An 18,714-nucleotide genomic window follows, 5' to 3' on the forward strand; every position below is an offset into this window, starting at 1 on the left:
TACTGGGAGGCTGAGAAGTAGCAGAGGACTAATACTAGGAGTTGGGGAAGTATTACTTGATAGCGGCAGAGTATTACTGCGAGGCGAGAGAGTATTACTGGGAGGTGGAGCAGTATTCCTTCGTAACAGGATATAATACTGCAATTCGTGATCTTTAGGCTCATTTTTTTCAAGTAATTATAAAAAAATATCAGTTTAACACAACGATTACACATTCCTTTCTTAAGTCTTAGCTTCATGAACTGTCTATCGCTCTGCGATAGCATTTAAAGAGCCAATATGAAGGTGTTTGTCATCTACGGTCACCAACCCATCCATTAAAAACGTTGCTTGATTCGTCACGTTTGCAAGAGAAAATATATCACAAGTGACAGAAGCCGCATATATTATTGTTTATTGAATTCAAGGACGATAATCTGGACAAAAAAACAAAACAAGATTGACACAAAAACTAGATGTGGAGAAGCAGCTTTTATAGTGCATGACTGGCAACTGTCGCCTCGTTTGGCCTATATATACTGTCGCTATTCAGGATTCAGCATCAGTTCCATCAGGAGTCTAGCATCATGCACTTTGTAAGTCTACCATTCATCTGAGTATTAAGACAAATTATACTGAAAACACTTTTAATGCTTTCATACAGTGTCAATTAATTATACAACTAGAAACGTTTTCTCTCAAATAATGTTCGTGAACAATTCTCAACGTCTTCAAGCAGCGTCTGAAGCAAACTAAATATGATGAGTGTTTTACACAGATTGTTCTCGCCGTGTTGGCCACCGTGGCCGCCGCCGCCCCCCAGTACGCCGCCCCAGCACCGACTCCTACCCGCTACAGTGGTGAATCTGACGAGGTGGTGGCCATCCTAAGGGACGATCGTGTCCAAGAAGACGACGGCAGTTACAACTTCGAAGTGGAGACTGATGATGGCGTCAGGCTGTCCCAGAACGGCTCTCCCAGTGGCCCTGATGGCTCTGTTGTCAAGTCTGGACAATACTCGTGAGTATTACTGAACGTTAATTGATTAGGTTTTTACCGCAAGTCACCGTTTCTTTCAATCATATATATTTTTCATAAGTGGCAAAAAATTTCCCATTGTCACTAATGCATATAATCTCCAGTTACACTGCTCCTGACGGAACTGAAGTCCTTGTGAAATACGTCGCCGACGAGAACGGCTTCCAACCCCAGTCTGACCTGCTGCCAGTGGCTCCTGAGTTCCCCCACCCAATCCCCGACTTCGTGTTGGAGCAGATCGCTTTCGCCGCTAAGGAAGACGCTGAGCGCGCCCGCGAAGAGTCTAATGGCCCCTCCAGGACATATGGTGCTCCACAGTAAATTACTGCTCTGCTAATGACTGTTTACATTATGGCGATTTATACACAAACAATTTCTATGTGAATTTCCTCTATTTTCCACCCTCGGTATTTATTTGTAGATAGATAAATAAAATTCATATAAATTATAATAAAAGCTTGTTTTATTTATTGGTTTAATGATATTCAGTTTGTCCATCGAGCATTTGATTTGTTTGCCGTGTATCTGAAACTTAGGTACTGATACAAACCTAAATCATACAGATACAAGAAGGCACTATTCTTAAACACTTAGCAATAGAATATTTAGACTTAACAAATAATCAAAATACGCATTAAATCATCTATTTTATACTACAATAAAAATTGCGTGAGATGTCAAATAAGCATCGTATACACATACACACACACACATGTACACATCCTCGATCTCTGTCATTCCCTCTATCACAAACACAAGAGCTAAGAGTCAATACTGAACGGACACTGCCATTTCCCCCACAACAATGTCTCACTTTGAAATATATCAGAATCATATAACACAGAAAATATATGAATACCAGAAAAAATACCAGAAAATATATGAACTACTGGAACAAAAGCTGAAGAAACAAAGTATCACTTTGGAAAGTAAAAGTGACAACAAATTGCTCTAGTATTTGATTCATCACTGGGGAAATGTCTAATATGGTGCCAATCTAACTATAAATAAAAGGGAAAATACAAATTTCTAGATTAAAGATTAGTAACATTAGCAAGCATCCCTAAAAATTGTGAGAAAAGCTGATATGAAGCAGACTAGTAGAACACTTAAAACAGTTAAAGTTAGAATAAAAATACCAGCACTAATACTGTTTTTTTTACTAAGTTTATTGGTTACTAAGGAAAATACAGCCTCACAAACTTTTTGGAGGTCTACAATAAGGTGACATTTACCTTCAGATGAAGGATGGGTAAGCTGCATATTCATCTACTATAAGAGAGTATTTGATTCTGTCTCGCATAGGTGGCTCTTATTCAAGCTAGAGAACAGGGCTTGTTAATCGGGAAGTCTGAAGATGGCTTAGAGAATCCCTCTCAGTGTAGTAACAAATTATTACAGTGAGAGTATAGATAATAAAGAGGAAAGAGAGGTTATGAGTGGAGTACCACATTCTTCTAGGGCCAATCCTGTTTCTATTATATGTCAATTATCTGATATATGATATTGGCTTCTTCTTATCAGTGTTTGTAGACAATGCAAACTATGTGGATAATTCAGGATAATGAGAGATCTACCTACCTACCGTGTGTTGCTTCCGGGGATCAACAGACTCGCGGCCCGATCTCCGACCAGGCCTCCCAAATTGTAATAACTTGGTTGAGATTGTAATAACCTACACACATATTTTAACACACTCCCGAAGTGGTCTGAAAAGTGGCTGCAAGAATGTAACCCACATAAATGCTGTGTTATGAAGATTGAAACAGGAACTACAAGACGTGTATTGCAGTATAGATTGAAGGAAAAACAGATTCTGGCATCAAAAATTGAGAAAGACCTGGGATTCTACATAAACTTAAATCTGCACTTGTTAGCAGAATAACATTAGCAGCATTTGTCAAGTAGCCAATCAAGTGTTTCCTTCAGAAGCTTGGAAATAAAAATCTTCTAGGTTCAATAAACATCCAAGGTGAGACCCCAAATCTTTAGTATGAAGCCCTTGCATAAACCTAAAGAAGGACAAGTCAAAACTAAAAAAGGTCCAAAGATATACAACAAGAATTAATCCTGAGTTGAAGGCTTAAGCTACGAGGAAAGACCGTAGAAATCGGACTTGACCACACTAGAGGGTAGGAGATATGAAGGGATAATAATAAATACATGTAAGATTTTAAGGGGAAATTGAAAAATTATACAAAGCAACAAGATTCAAAGCTAGGAACAGCAAAACGAGTGGAAGTAAATTGACACTCGAAACACAAAGGATCACAAAGATGTCAGAAGAACTTTTTCAGCGTTAGAACCGTAAAGAATGATGAATTGGTTACACAAAGAAGTTGTTTAGGCCTTCCTAGAGTACTTCGCACTTATTTCTTGTATTTCCTCATCAGCTTAGCATTAAAATAAATTCATTTGCTCTTCGAAGCAGATAACGCATATATATTATGAACAATATAGTACACAGTACCGATTCCTTTGAAACGTCACAGCCCACTATTATAATTTTGACGTTTTTACTATGAATCTCTGTCTTCTTTCCGTCAGGAACGCAATTTAGAATCTTCCATCAGCCCAGCATATCTGTACGTTTTATAACAGCAACTTACATAGAAGCGCATCAATGGACATCTGTCAGTGTAGGAAGTCGTAATCAACCTTTCCTTCCCACTCATGTCTGATTGTTGACACTCTGTGTTGCAAATGATTTGTCACTTGTTGAGTTGCAAATGATATTGTGTAGGAGTCTCACTACTGATTATTTTTCTAATACTTTATGGATGCTATTAATTCTCTGGTCCTGATTTTAGAGTTTGTTTTCAGGTTATCATGTCTCAACCACTTGGGCTGGACGGTAGAGCGACGGTCTCGCTTCATGCAGGTCGGCGTTCAATCCCCGACCGTCCAAGTGGACGGGCACCATTCCTTTCTCACCGTCCCATCCCAAATCCTTATCCTGACCCCTTCCCAGTGTTGTATAGTCGTAATGGCTTGGTGCTATAACCTGATAATTCCCTCCTCCTCCTCCGTTCTACTAACTCTTTTTAAATATATTTTTAACATATACATTCAGGTTACCATCTTAACGATCAGTTTATGTTGTGTGTATACATGTGGGTGATATATATATATATATATATATATATATATATATATATATATATATATCTCGCCTCGCAGTATATATATATATATATATATATATATCATATATATATATATATATATATATATATATATATATATATATATATATATATATATATATATATATATATATATATATATATATATATATATCACCCACATGTATACACACAACATAAACTGATCGTAACTAAAAGTATATATATATATATATATATATACATATATATATATATATATATATATATATATATATATATATATATATATATATATATATAATTCTTTCAACAATGGTGGATAACCAGAGACTAATACTGAAAGCAATATATATTCCTGACCACAATACTTGTGTTACAGCTCCTTTGTTTGTAATTCTTATAGAGAGAAATGCAGCACTGGAAACTCAAGTAGGAATAAGAGAGAAATATAAAACGTGTCCAGGTCTATTAGAGTGGAAGGGGAGGAGAAGGCGAAGAGAAGAAAGAGAAGGAACAGAGCAAGGGCTGAGGTCAGGGAGAGAGGGGAGCTGAAGGGAAGAGAGAGATGACGAGGGAGAAGCCTGGGATGGAAGTCAGAGACGAGACAATGTTAAATTTGATGCAGGGTAATTATTACTACGGGGCGGGGGAAGTGCAACTAGGAGACTGGGGAAGTGTTACTGGGAGGCAGAGAAGTGTTACTGGGAGGCTGAGAAGTAGCAGAGGACTAATACTAGGAGTTGGGGAAGTATTACTTGATAGCGGCAGAGTATTACTGCGAGGCGAGAGAGTATTACTGGGAGGTGGAGCAGTATTCCTTCGTAACAGGATATAATACTGCAATTCGTGATCTTTAGACTCATTTTCTTTCAAGTAATTATAAAATAAATATCAGTTTAACACAACGATTACACATTCCTTTCTTAAGTCTTAGCTTCATGAACTGTCTATCGCTCTGCGATAGCATTTAAAGAGCCTATATGAAGGTGTTTGTCATCTACGGTCACCAACCCATCCATTAAAACCGTTGCTTGATTCGTCACGTTTGCAAGAGAAAATATATCATAAGTGACAGAAGCCGCATATATTATTGTTTATTGAATTCAAGGACGATAATCTGGACAAAAAAACAAAACAAGATTGACACAAAAACTAGATGTGGAGAAGCAGCTTTTATAGTGCATGACTGGCAACTGTTGCCTCGTTTGGCCTATATATACTGTCGCTATTCAGGATTCAGCATCAGTTCCATTAGGAGTCTAGCATCATGCACATTGTAAGTTTACCATTTATCTGAGTATTAAGACAAATTATACTGAAAACACTTTCATGCTTTCATACAGTGACAATTAATTATACAACTAGAAACGTTTTCTCTCAAATAATGTTCGTGAACAATTCTCAACGTCTTCAAGCAGCGTCTGAAGCAAACTAAATATGATGAGTGTTTTACACAGATTGTTCTCGCCGTGTTGGCCACCGTGGCCGCCGCCGCCCCCCAGTACGCCGCCCCAGCACCGTCTCCTACCCGCTACAGTGGTGAATCTGTCGAGGTGGTGGCCATCCTGAGGGACGATCGTGTCCAAGAAGACGACGGCAGTTACAACTTCGAAGTGGAGACTGATGATGGCGTCAAGCTGTCCCAGAATGGCTCTCCCAGTGGCCCTGATGGCTCTGTTGTCAAGTCTGGACAATACTCGTGAGTATTACTGAACGTTAATTGATTAGGTTTTTACCGCAAGTCACCGTTTCTTTCAATCATATATATTTTTCATAAGTGGCAAAAAAATTCCCATTGTCACTAATGCATATAATCTCCAGTTACACCGCTCCTGACGGAACTGAAGTCCTTGTGAAATACGTCGCCGACGAGAACGGCTTCCAACCCCAGTCTGACCTGCTGCCAGTGGCTCCTGAGTTCCCCCACCCAATCCCCGACTTCGTGTTGGAGCAGATCGCTTTCGCCGCTAAGGAAGACGCTGAGCGCGCCCGCGAAGAGTCTAATGGCCCCTCCAGGACATATGGTGCTCCTCAGTAAATTACTGAGTAAATTACTGCTCTGAAAGTGGCTAGCTGTTTTATGGCAAATCTTTTACAAATATTTTCTATTTGTATTTCTTCTATTTTTCATCACAGTATTTATTTGTAGGTTGATAAATAAAATTTATATGAATTCTTATTAATACTTGTCTTATTTATTTTGTATACCTAGTTTGTTGGTCGATCATCTCATATGTTTCACTGTATATTTGAAACTTAGTGTTGTAACAAACTTAACCTTACAGATACAAGCAAACACTATTCTTATACGATTAACAAAAGAAAATTAGGAAATACAAAATAACTAAAATACGCTATAAATCATCCATTTTAAAACATAATAAAATACTTGCGTGAGATGTCAAAAAGGCATCGTATTCTCACACACACACACATTCGTTCATGTCCACGCACAAGCAACAGAAGAATCCATTGTTCAATTAGGATTGAAAGATAGCAAAGAAACTGAGTACAAGAACATATAGAAACTACAGGAATAACACAACAATAGAGAGCAGGGGGAGAGATACCAGAGGGCCAGTAATGAGTATCTCAGAGTGAGGAGAGAAGCAAGAGAGACAATATGAAAATTACATCGCAAGTAAAACCAAGACCCAAACGAAACCGCCTCAGCCACACCTGGAGGAAAACAGCAGTGAAGGCACAAGTGATGAAACTGAGAAAATATGAGAACAGGTACACAAAGAATGACCAGGAGGTGTGTGAAGAACTCAACAAGAGATTCCAGGAGGTCCTCACAATAGAGCAAGGAGATGCCCCTGTAATAGGAGAGGAGGCGACAAACCAAGCAATCATGGAGGAATTTTATCTCACCAGTGATGAGGTCAAAATGAATCTGTTGGGGCTGAATGTGACAAAGGCTGTTGGGCCTGACAGAATCTCAACATGGATACTAAAAGAGGATGCAGAAGCTCTAAGTGGGCCACTCTCTATGGTGTATAACAGGGCACTGGAAACAGAAGACTTACCGTACAGCTAGAAAACAGCTTATGTAGTCCCAATATAAAAAATGGGTACCAGGCACGAGGCACTGAACGGTTTCCCTACCTTGCATACCATGCAAGGTGATATAGAAGATCGTTACTAAAATTCTCGTAGAACATCTGGGGGGGGAGGGGGGAAGAGGTTTTGTAACAACCTACCAACATGGGTTCAGGGATGGTAAATCGTGCCTCACAGGCTTAATAGAATTTTATGACCAGGCGACAAAAATTAGGCCAGAAAGAGAAGGGTGGCCAGACGGCATTTTCTTGGACTGTCAGAAAGCCTTTAAAACATTATTCCATAAAAATGTTGTTACGAAGGTTGGAGAAATAGGCAGAAGAAAAGGGTAATGTGCTCCATTGGATAAGGGAGTATCTAAGCAACAGGAAACCGCCAGTAACTCTAAGGGGGCGAGACAGCAGAGTGGCGAGATCTCACGAGCGGAGTCTCACAGGGCTCTGTATTTGGACCCATCATGTTTGTGATATATGTAAACGATCTTCCAGAGGGTATAGACGCATTCCTCTCAATATTTGCTGATAATGCAAAAATTATGAGAAGAATCAAGACAGAGGAAGATAGACAGAGACTACAGGACGACCTGGACAAACTGGAGGAAAGGTCTAGAAAATGGCTACTAAAGTTAAACTCAGGAGAGAGTAAAGGAATGAAAATAGGTTAAGGGAGCAGGAGGCTGAATGCAAGGTACTATCTGGGAGGTGAAATCCTGCAAGAGATGTATAGAGAGAAAGATGTAGGTGGGGGGGGGGGGGTTGATATCACACTGAACCTGTCCCCAGGAGCCCGCATCACAAGGATATCATCAGAGGCATTTACTAGATTGGCCAACATAAAAGCTGCCTTTAAAAACTTGTGTAAGGAATCGTTCAGGACCTTGTATACCACTTATGTCAGACCAATCCTGGGGTATGCAGCTCCAGTCTGGCTTCCATATATAGTTAAACGCAAGACAAAGTTAGAGAGGATTCAGAGATAAGGCACCAGGCTAGTCCCAGAACTGAGGGTATGAGCTACGACGAAAAGCTATGCGAGCTAAACCTCATGTCCCTGGAAGACTGAGGAGTATGGGAAGACATGATCACTACCTACAAAATTTTCAGGGGAATTGACAGGGTGGACAAAGACAAACTATGTAGCATTGGTGGAACATGAATAAGGGGACACAGGTGAAAACTTAGTACCCAAATGAGCCACAGAGACATGACTCCATACAGTTTCTAATGTAGATTTGATAGAACCCAATAAGTTACAGAATCTGTACATCAGTTGATTGACAGTTGAGAGGCGGGACCAAAGAGCCAAAGCTCAACCCCTAAAAGCACAACAAGGTGAGTATAAATGCACAAACCCTCCCTCTCTCTCTCAAACTCTCAGACATACAAAGAGCTAAGAGCCCAAACTGAATAGACATCCCATCCCCAATCCCACCCCCTACATGAATGTATCACTGAAGTGGCAATGTAACGAGAAGAATTCAGGAATCAACTACAGGAATTGGAAATAACAACAGCTATAGAAACAGACAAAACATCACATTCGATACAAAAGGAGGCAGCAAGTGAAATGTAAAATCCTCTTCCTATAGTATCCGATTCATCCCTGGGAATGGAATGAGTTATAGGGAACAAATATCTGATTATACATACCTTTGTTAGGTCTTGGCTTAATAAAATGTTCAACGCTCCGTGGTAGCATTAAAAAAAGGCATCAGGGCTTGACGTCAGTCCTGTCAACAACCCGTCCACAAAAAAGGTCGTTTTATAGTTATACAGTAAACTGAGTACCGTTGACCTGGATCTGTCACGTTCACAAGACACAAAATAACTCAAGAGACAGAGTCCGCATATAAATGCTGCTCCCCTGAATCCAATATTTTGTATTGGGTTCAAGGACGACAATCTGGAAAAAAAGTAGAGTGACATAAAAATTAGTTGTTCAGAGACAATTTTTATGTGTGTTTGGCAACTGTCGACTCGTTCGTGCTATATATACTGGCGCTCTTCAGGATTCAGCATCAGTTCCAATTGGAGTCTACCATCATGCAGCTTGTAAGTCTACCATTCGTCCGGGTTTTAAGGAATTATACTAAAAATTATACTAAAAAAGCTTTCATGCTTTCATATAGTGTCAATTATTTTATAAAAAGAAAAGTTTTATCTCAGATAATGTTTGTGAAAAAGCTGCAACTTCGCCAAGCAGCGTCTGAAGCAAACTAAGTATGATGAGTGTTTTGCACAGATTGTTCTCGCCGTGTTGGCCACCGTGGCCGCCGCCGCCCCCCAGTACGCCCCCCCAGCACCGTCTCCTACCCGCTACAGCGGTGAATCTGACGAGGTGGTGGCCATCCTGAGGGACGATCGTGTCCAAGAAGACGACGGCAGTTACAACTTCGAAGTGGAGACTGATGATGGCGTCAAGCTGTCCCAGAAAGGCTCTCCCAGTGGCCCTGATGGCTCTGTTGTCAAGTCTGGACAATACTCGTGAGTATTACTGAACGTTAATTGATTAGGTTTTTACCGCAAATCACCGTTTCTTTCAATTATATATATTTTTCATAGGAGCCCCAAAAAATTCCCATTGTCACTAATGCATATAATCTCCAGTTACACTTCTCCTGACGGAACTGAAGTCCTTGTGAAATACGTCGCCGACGAGAACGGCTTCCAGCCCCAGTCTGACCTGCTGCCAGTGGCTCCTGAGTTCCCCCACCCAATCCCCGATTTCGTGTTGGAGCAGATCGCTTTCGCCGCTAAGGAAGACGCTGAGCGCGCCCGCGAAGAGTCCAACGGCCCATCCAGGACATATGGTGCTCCTCAGTAAATTACTGAGTACATTACTGACTAAATATAGCAAGTGGCTAGCTATATTATGACGAGTTGTATACAGACAGTTTCTATGTGGTACTCTCCTATTTTTTATCCTCGCTATTTATTTGTAGGTGGTTAAATAAAATATGGATAACTTATGATAAATGCTTGTTTTATTTAATTTGTATAATTTTATTCAGTTTGTTCATGGATAATATGTTACTGCTAGGTAACACGCAGTAACACACACACACACACACACACACACACACACACACACACACACACACACACACACACACACACACACACACACACACACACACACACACACACAGACGCACATACTTAGAGCTAGTATGCCGCTGCATCATGGAGTCCCCACCTGAAAAAACACATAAGGAAACTGGAACAGGTTCAGAAGTTTGCGACGAGGCTTGTCCCAGAGTTACGAGGGATGGGATATGAAGAGGGTCTGAAGGAACAAAACCTTACGATACTAGAAAAAAGAAGGGAGAGGGGGGGAAATGATAGGAACGTATTAAATACTCAGGGGAATTGATAAAGTGGAAATAGATAAAATGTTCACACGGAATAATAACAGAACGAGGGAACATGGATGTAAGCTGGAAACTCAGATGAGTCACAGGGATGTTAGGAAGTATTCTTTTAGCGTGAGAGTAGTGTAAAAATGGAATGCACTTAAGGAACAAGTTGTGGAAGCAAACTCTATTCATAATTTTAAAACTAGATATGATAGGGAAATGGGACAGGAGTCATTGCTGTAAACAAGCACAAATAGGTGAGTACACACACACACACACACACACACACACACACACACACACACACACACACACACACACACACACACACACACACACACACACATGGTACGCGAACAATGGGATACTGGTGGAAAGTGAGTATCTAAATGAGTTTGAAAGAACTTTTTCAGTGGGAGAGTAGTTAACAGATGGAATGCATTAGAATTGATGTGGTGGAGGCTGACTCCATACACAGTTTCAAATGTAGATACGATAGAGCCCAGTAAGTTGAATTTGTATACCAGTTGATTGACAGTTGAGAGTCTGGGCCAAAAAGCCGTAACTCAACCTCCGCAAGCACAACTAGATGAGTCCAACTAGGTGAGTACACACACACACACACACACACACACACACACACACACACACACACACACTCATGGAGCTAAGAACGTAAAATGAACGAACACTTACCCCTATCCACCAACCCCCAATCCACACGAATACCTCATTGAAATGCTATTGGCAGCAGCAGAAGATAGGACTCAGCTAGTGAAACTGAATGGATTTATCTACTTGAGGAATTCATGCAGTTCCTCTGAGGAGGAACTGAATAAATTCCAGCTACAGTTGGAAAGGAGGCTGAGGAAAAGGCAGTAGAGGAGGAAGAGGCGGAGAAGTAGACGGAGGAGGAGAGTAGATGAGAGAAGAGAAGGAAGAGGAGAAGGACGAGAGCATCAGCTGGGGTCAGGGAAAGAGGCGAGTTGGGGATGAGATAGATGACGAGAGAGATGATGCAGGGGCTGAGGCCCGGACGGGTTTAATTTGACGCGGGGTAATTATTATTGGGAGGCGGGGAAGTATTTCTGAATGACAGGGAAGTATTACTAGGAGATAGGGAAGGTTACTGAGAGGCGGGTGAGTGTTACTGGGAGGTGGGGGAGTGTTACTGGGAGGTGGGGGAGTGTTACTGGGAGGCGGGGAGTGTTACTGGGAGGTGGGGGAGTGTTACTGGGAGGCGAGGGAGTGTTCCTGGGAGGCAGGGGAGTGTTACTGGGAGACGGGGGAGTGTTACTGGGAGGCGAGGGAGTGTTACTGGGAGACGGGGGAGTGTTACTAGGAGGCGGGGGAGTGTTACTGGGAGGCGAGGGAGTGTTACTGGGAGGCAGGGGAGTGTTACTGGGAGACGGGGCAGTGTTACTGGGAGGCGGGGGAGTGTTACTGAGGGCAGAGAAGGCACACTAGGGACGTTGAGGTACTGTTAAATGTGTCACTGGTGAAGGGGAGTGTTGAACAAGTCTCCCCCATGACTGTATGTGTTGAGTGTGTGTGAAGGGAAGATCGAGTATGTGTGTGAGGAAAGATCGATTGTGTGTGAAGGGAAGATCGAGTGTGTGAAGGGAAGATCGAGTATGTGAAGGGAAGATCGAGTGTGTGTGAAGGGAAGATCGAGTGTGTGAAGGGAAGATCGAGTGTGTGTGAAGGGAAGATCGAGTGTGTGTGAAGGGAAGATCGAGTGTGTGTGTGTGAAGGGAAGATCGAGTGTGTGTATGTGAAGGGAAGATCGAGTGTGTGTGAAGGGAAGATTGAGTGTGTGTGAAGGGAAGATCGAGTGTGTATGTGTAAAGGGAAGATTGAGTGTGTGTGTGAAGGGAAGATCTAATGTGTGTGAAGGGAAGATCGAGTGTGTGTGAAGGGAAGATCGAGTATGTGTGTGCAAAGGGAAGATTGAGTGTGTGTGAAGGGAAGATCGAGTATGTGTGTGCAAAGGGAAGATTGAGTGTGTGTGAAGGGAAGATCGAGTATGTGTGTGCAAAGGGAAGATTGAGTGTATGTGAAGGGAAGATCGAGTGAGTATGAAGGGAAGATCGAGTGTGTGAAGGGAAGATTGAGTGTATGTGAAGGGAAGATCGAGAGTGTGTGAAGGGAAGTTCGAGAGTGTGTGTGAAGGGAGGGGTCGAGTGCGTGTGTGAAGGGAGGGTCGATTGTGTGTGTGAAGGGAAGGTCGAGTGCGTGTGTGAAGGGAGGGATCGAGTGTGTGTGTGTGAAGGGAGGGGTCGAGTGTGTGTGTGTGAAGGGAGGGGTCGAGTGTGTGTGTGTGAAGGGAGGGTCGAGTGTGTGTGTGAAGGGAGGGTCGAGAGTGTGTGTGAATGGAGGGTCGAGTGTGTGTGTGAAGGGAGGGGTCGAGTGTGTGTGTGAAGGGAGGGGTCGAGAGTGTGTGTGTGAAGGGAGGGTCGAGAGTGTGTGTGTGAAGGGAGGGGTCGAGTGTGTGTGTGAAGGGAGGGTCGAGAGTGTGTGTGAAGGGAGGGTCGAGAGTGTGTGTGAAGGGAGGGGTCGAGTGTGTGTGTGAAGGGAGGGGTCGAGAGTGTGTGTGAAGGGAGGGGTCGAGAGTGTGTGTGTGAAGGGAGGGGTCGAGTGTGTGTGTGAAGGGAGGGGTCGAGAGTGTGTGTGAAGGGAGGGTCGAGAGTGTGTGTGAAGGGAGGGTCGAATGTGTGTGTGAAGGGAGGGTCGAGAGTGTGTGTGAAAGGAGGGTCGAGTAACTGTTCATGGTCTTCGTACAGCTTTTGAGGTTGGTGTCAGGAGAGGTCACTTCCAGTCTCAGATGGAAACACAATGCATGAAAGAGGTCAAGCAATATATTTTATCACATTATTTTATTACATAAATATGTGTATATTGTACTTGTGTGTATGCATGTTTATGGGTATGAATAAACGATTTTTCATGTACTTCCAGGACTGTTGCCTTCTGTTAATAATTACTTATGCGTATCTGTAAATGGCTGTATGTTTGCTCGTAGGCGAGTGAATCTATAACATTTTAGATTTCGTTGCATTTTCATGCATTGCTATGCATTTATCAATGATGACGTCAACAAAAGAAAGTGAATATCGCACCGAAGAACCTGTTTGAGCGCTGACGACAACGTTGCAGCTTCAGGAAATGCTTGCTTGCTATTTTTTTTTACTGAAGATGACTCAAACTCATCTTGGATACGACAGATTTCGTAGCATCCTTTAGTGAGTTACCCTAATAATTTATTCTTTAATTCTGAATATAATAGGTTCCAGTGTAATTGTAACGCTCCAGAACAATATCAGCGCGAGAAATGGAAAAAAAAATTGATCACGACTTGGCTCTTCCCAATCACAACTGGCAACTGGTTATCACAGAACGTTGGATATAAATACAGCCGTCCTTTCCTTTCCAGGCATCAGTTCCTGCAGATAGCCAGCATCATGATGTTCGTAAGTACTCAAGCTTTCTGTCTGCCCAAGTTGTGTCGTTGTTTGAAGACGTATAATTATTGGAGAAAAAATTATTTTAATCGTGAAATATATACTGCATTTACCTGTACTTCCTATGAAACATTTGAAACTTTTACGTGGACAGAATTTGAGCAGAAATGCAAAATATCTTTTAAGTTTGACTCCAAAAGCTACTTTCATATACTGTTGACTTATATACTCGAAATGCATTAAATATATTTTGTTTTATTAGTGACGTAAAGAAAATATTTGTCAAATTGCAAAATATCGTGAATTATTATCTTAATATCGTGAATAATTTACAAAATAGCGTGCATTATTGTCCAAATATCGTACCAAATTTGTAAATTTACGTCCCATGGAATGTAAAATAAAGTGAATTATTTGATAATTATCATTCAAAATTCGCAAAATATTGTCCATAACTTGCAAAGTATCGAAAATGTGATATATATCGTGCAAAATGTATAGTTTTGACTGTACCACAGGTTGTTCTAGCCGTGCTGGCCACTGTGGCCACCGCCGCCCCTCAGTACGATAGTAAGGAGGTGGTGCCCATCCTGAGGGACGAACGTGTCCACGAGAAGGACGGCAGGTACAACCTGGACGTGCACACTGGCAACGGCATCATCTTGAACGTGGCTGGTTCTCCTAGTGGTCCCGAGGGTGCTGTGGTCAAGTCTGGTCAATTCTCGTAAGTATTGTATTATATATATATATATATATATATATATATATATATATATATATATATATATATATATATATATATATATATATATATATATATATATATATATATACTCAATCCTGGTATAAAGCACAAAATAATGTTGGTGAATAGTGAGTTAAATTGGGTGTCGGTGAGAAAAATGAAGAAGTAATAGGAAACATTGTAAATTGCCATCCAACATTGTAATTATAAAGATCATATAAAAATATGAGTACTCATGATCCTACTTGTATAAAAAGCAAAACAATTCATACACATGTATATAACAATATAATATTCTTATGAATATGCATGATTAATATATCTAATGCTGAACTCTTTTTCAAGAATTGTTTACTAATTTGCATATTATATTTTTGTTTTTACAACAGCTACACTGCTCCTGACGGCTCTCCCGTCTCTGTGAAATTCGTCGCCGACGAGAACGGCTACCAGCCCCAGTCTGACCTGCTGCCAGTGGCTCCTGAGTTCCCCCACCCAATCCCCCAGTTCGTGCTGGACCAGATCGCCTTCGCTGCTGAGGAAGACGCTGCTGCTGCCCGCAGCCAACCTTCCGCCCGATATGATTCATAAATTCCCATCTGCTAATTTTAATGTTATATAGATTAAGACTTTTGTTCAAAGAAATTTTAATATCATTGAATTAACACACTGCAAACATGATATGTTGTTCTGTAATTTATTATGAAGAATAATAAATAACTGTTATCATCTCAAGCTTTTATTTATTTAAGGATAAGCATTGCCTCATATATGTATATATGTATGTATATATATATATATATATATATATATATATATATATATATATATATATATATATATATATATATATATATATATATATATATATATATATATATATATGCAACAATGATCACAAAAACACTGATCCAAGTATGCAGAATAACCACATATGAAAAATAGAAAATGCTTAACGCGTTTTCGGCTAATTCGCCTTCATCAGAGCAAAGTAGAATGAAGATAAGTTTGCTGATCAGACCTTTATATCCGCCTGGGCAGATCACCTGACCACCAAAAATAAGTGGAGGAAAGGAATTATAAGAAAGAAGGTAAAGGTTACCTTCTTTCTTATAATTCCTTTCCTCCACTTATTTTTGGTGGTCAGGTGATCTGCCCAGGCGGATATAAAGGTCTGATCAGCAAACTTATCTTCATTCTACTTTGCTCTGATGAAGGCGAATTAGCCGAAAACGCGTTAAGCATTTTCTATTTTTCATATGTGGTTATTCTGCATATATATATATATATATATATATATATATATATATATATATATATATATATATATATATATATATATATATATATATATATATATATATATATATATATATATATATATATATATATATATATATATATGTCACTAAGAACTCTTTGATCCGGCCAGGATTCGAACCCATGCCGTCCAGGATCACCCCTAAACGTACACAGTACCGTGACCACCGCACCAATGATCGTCTATAAGGATTGGTCAGTCATGGTGCTTATTAACTAAGCTCCCTGACTGATCAATCCCCGACGACACTCATGGATCCATTTGGGTACAGTTTTTCATCAAATTCTGGCGCATGCACGGGCCACACTGAGTTCAACATGTGTGAGAAGGCTGCATGAACGCGCAAGCCATAGATCACTAAGAACTCTTTGACCCGGCCAGGATTCGATATGTATATATATATATATATATATATATATATATATATATATATATATATATATATATATATATATATATATATATATATATATATATATATATATATATATATATATATAAATTAATTTTTAAATGAAGATAAGCTGCTTTTAAATATATAAACATTCCAATGGGTCAAAGACCTTCCTGGGTGTCTGAGAAGCACCTCTTCCCTGAACCCTCATCACGCATGCGCAGCCAAACAGCTCAGTTCAGCAATTGTACTTTCACTCTCCCTAATCAAGCGTCTCAAGAATATTTTTTTTTTTACGCCAAACTCACCTATCACTCCTCTGTTCTTATGTAATGTGACTATACATGTGCATACCTACATGCGTAAAAACATACACACTTGCATAGATACATATGTAAAAATATACACACTTGCATACTTACATACGTATTAACGTACACGGTGGCATACATACATTCGTAAAAACACACTTTCATACTTACTTTTAAACATGCACACTGACATACTTACATTCGTAAAAACATATACCTTTGCATACTTTCATACATAAAAACATACACACACACTCACATGAATATACACTCATAGTACATAAACATGAATATACATTCATACTACATACATACAACATACATACACATGAATATACATATATAATACATACATACACAGGAATATACATTCATACTACTTATAACGCATAGATATATACATAGGTATTCAATTTAAGGCTTGGGATATATCACGGTATTTCTAAACCATTCATGTTAATGGTCGCAAAGCAGTTCATGCTGCGTATAACACCACGTTGAAAGTGAAAATTTACTATGAAAAAGATTCGTTAATTAATTCTTTCTTGAAAGCGAGAGAGTTCTTGTAAGCGAGAGAGTTCTTGTAAGCGAGAGAGTTCTTGTAAGCGAGAGAGTTCTTGTAAGCGAGAGAGTTCTTGTAAGCGTGAGAGTTCTTGTAAGCGAGAGAGTTCTTGTAAGCGAGAGAGTTCTTGTAAGCGAGAGAGTTCTTGTAAGCGTGAGCGTTCTTGTAAGCGAGAGAGTTCTTGTAAGCGTGAGTTCTTGTAAGCGAGAGAGTTCTTGTAAGCGAGAGAGTTCTTGTAAGCGAGAGAGTTCTTGTAGCGAGAGAGTTCTTGTAAGCGAGAGAGTTCTTGTAAGCGAGAAAGTTCTTGTAAGCGTGAGAGTTCTTGTAAGCGTGAGTGGTTATGATAACTAAAGTTCCAGTTCCCGCACGAAAGCTTAATAATAATTAACTATTAAGAACGAATGAAAAACGAGAAGCTATTGAGGCGGGAAATTGGGACCGATCCCGCATCCCTGTGCCTCCAATGAACACACACACTACCGACTGAACCATGATGACCTCGAAAGGTCCCCCAACCAGACTTACTTTATGTCCTGAGGTCTGGCTTATTATCCTGTTGACATGCCACAACAATCAACAATGTTTAATTTTATGCATTAAAATAAAACAGTAAAATTAATTGTAGGAAAGCGTCAACAAAACGGAAGGGAGAAAGGGAATTATCAGGAGAAAGTGTCAAGGCATTACGACTATGTAGCAATGGGAAGGGGTCAGGATAAGGATTGGGGATGGGACGGGGGGAAGGACTTTTGCCCAACCACTTGGATGAAGAAAATAGTCATTAAATATTTAAGCCATTAACGTTTATATTGTGTTTTTAGGTTATGCCAAACATCAATCATATAAAAAAGCATGTCCGCCAGTCGGTCTGTTTATTTAGCTGTCCAAGGTTGGAGGTCAGACACTTGGAACTAGCGTCAGCAAGCTTTGCAGAGTGACTAATGGGGTGTAAGGGGCCTGCGTAAGCCGGCCGGGAATGGACTTCGAGAAGTTCATTTAGGGGCCTGACAGCTGAGTGTACAGCGCTCGGGGTTCGTAGTCCTAAGGGTCCGGGATCGATCCCCGGCAGAGGCGGAAACAAATGGGCAGAGTTTCTTTCACCCTGATGGCCCTGTTCACCTATTAAATTGGCACCTGGAAATTAGACAGCTGCTACGGTCTGCTTCCTGGGGATATGTGTGTGTGTGAAAATTAGGATTAAGGACTTGCCCGAAACGCTATGCGTGCTAGTGGCTGTACAAGAATGTAAAAACTCTTGTATATAAATAAAGTCGGTGGACATGAAATATTCTGGACCGAGTCAATAGAATTTTATCATATGATAATATTGTAACTGTGTAACTAACCATCCAGCGAG

The 18,714-nt window shown here is 40.4% G+C and overlaps 3 protein-coding genes across 3 annotated transcripts; all 3 read left to right on the forward strand.

Moving 5' to 3' along the window:
- Window positions 1–498: 498 nt before the first annotated feature.
- Window positions 499–1,473, forward strand: LOC123754927 (cuticle protein AMP1A-like). The gene is made up of 3 exons (XM_045737270.2): window positions 499–575; window positions 758–999; window positions 1,122–1,473. The coding sequence occupies exons 1-3, from the start codon at window positions 567–569 to the stop codon at window positions 1,336–1,338; spliced, it is 468 nt and encodes a 155-aa protein (XP_045593226.1). The 5' UTR covers window positions 499–566; the 3' UTR covers window positions 1,339–1,473.
- A 3,899-nt stretch (window positions 1,474–5,372) lies between these two features.
- On the forward strand, window positions 5,373–10,183 carry LOC138369358 (uncharacterized). Its single transcript, XM_069332597.1, has 7 exons — window positions 5,373–5,421; window positions 5,603–5,844; window positions 5,967–6,182; window positions 6,819–7,175; window positions 9,217–9,259; window positions 9,450–9,691; window positions 9,815–10,183. Exons 1-7 carry the CDS (start codon window positions 5,413–5,415, stop codon window positions 10,029–10,031), a joined length of 1,326 nt encoding a protein of 441 aa, XP_069188698.1. The 5' UTR covers window positions 5,373–5,412; the 3' UTR covers window positions 10,032–10,183.
- Window positions 10,184–13,995: 3,812 nt separating this feature from the next.
- On the forward strand, window positions 13,996–15,498 carry LOC123754891 (cuticle protein AMP1A-like). The gene is made up of 3 exons (XM_069332613.1): window positions 13,996–14,033; window positions 14,543–14,748; window positions 15,159–15,498. Exons 1-3 carry the CDS (start codon window positions 14,025–14,027, stop codon window positions 15,358–15,360), a joined length of 417 nt encoding a protein of 138 aa, XP_069188714.1. The 5' UTR covers window positions 13,996–14,024; the 3' UTR covers window positions 15,361–15,498.
- Window positions 15,499–18,714: the final 3,216 nt, after the last annotated feature.

The sequence above is a fragment of the Procambarus clarkii genome, chromosome 28, assembly GCF_040958095.1.
Source record: "Procambarus clarkii isolate CNS0578487 chromosome 28, FALCON_Pclarkii_2.0, whole genome shotgun sequence".
Taxonomy (NCBI): domain Eukaryota; kingdom Metazoa; phylum Arthropoda; class Malacostraca; order Decapoda; family Cambaridae; genus Procambarus; species Procambarus clarkii.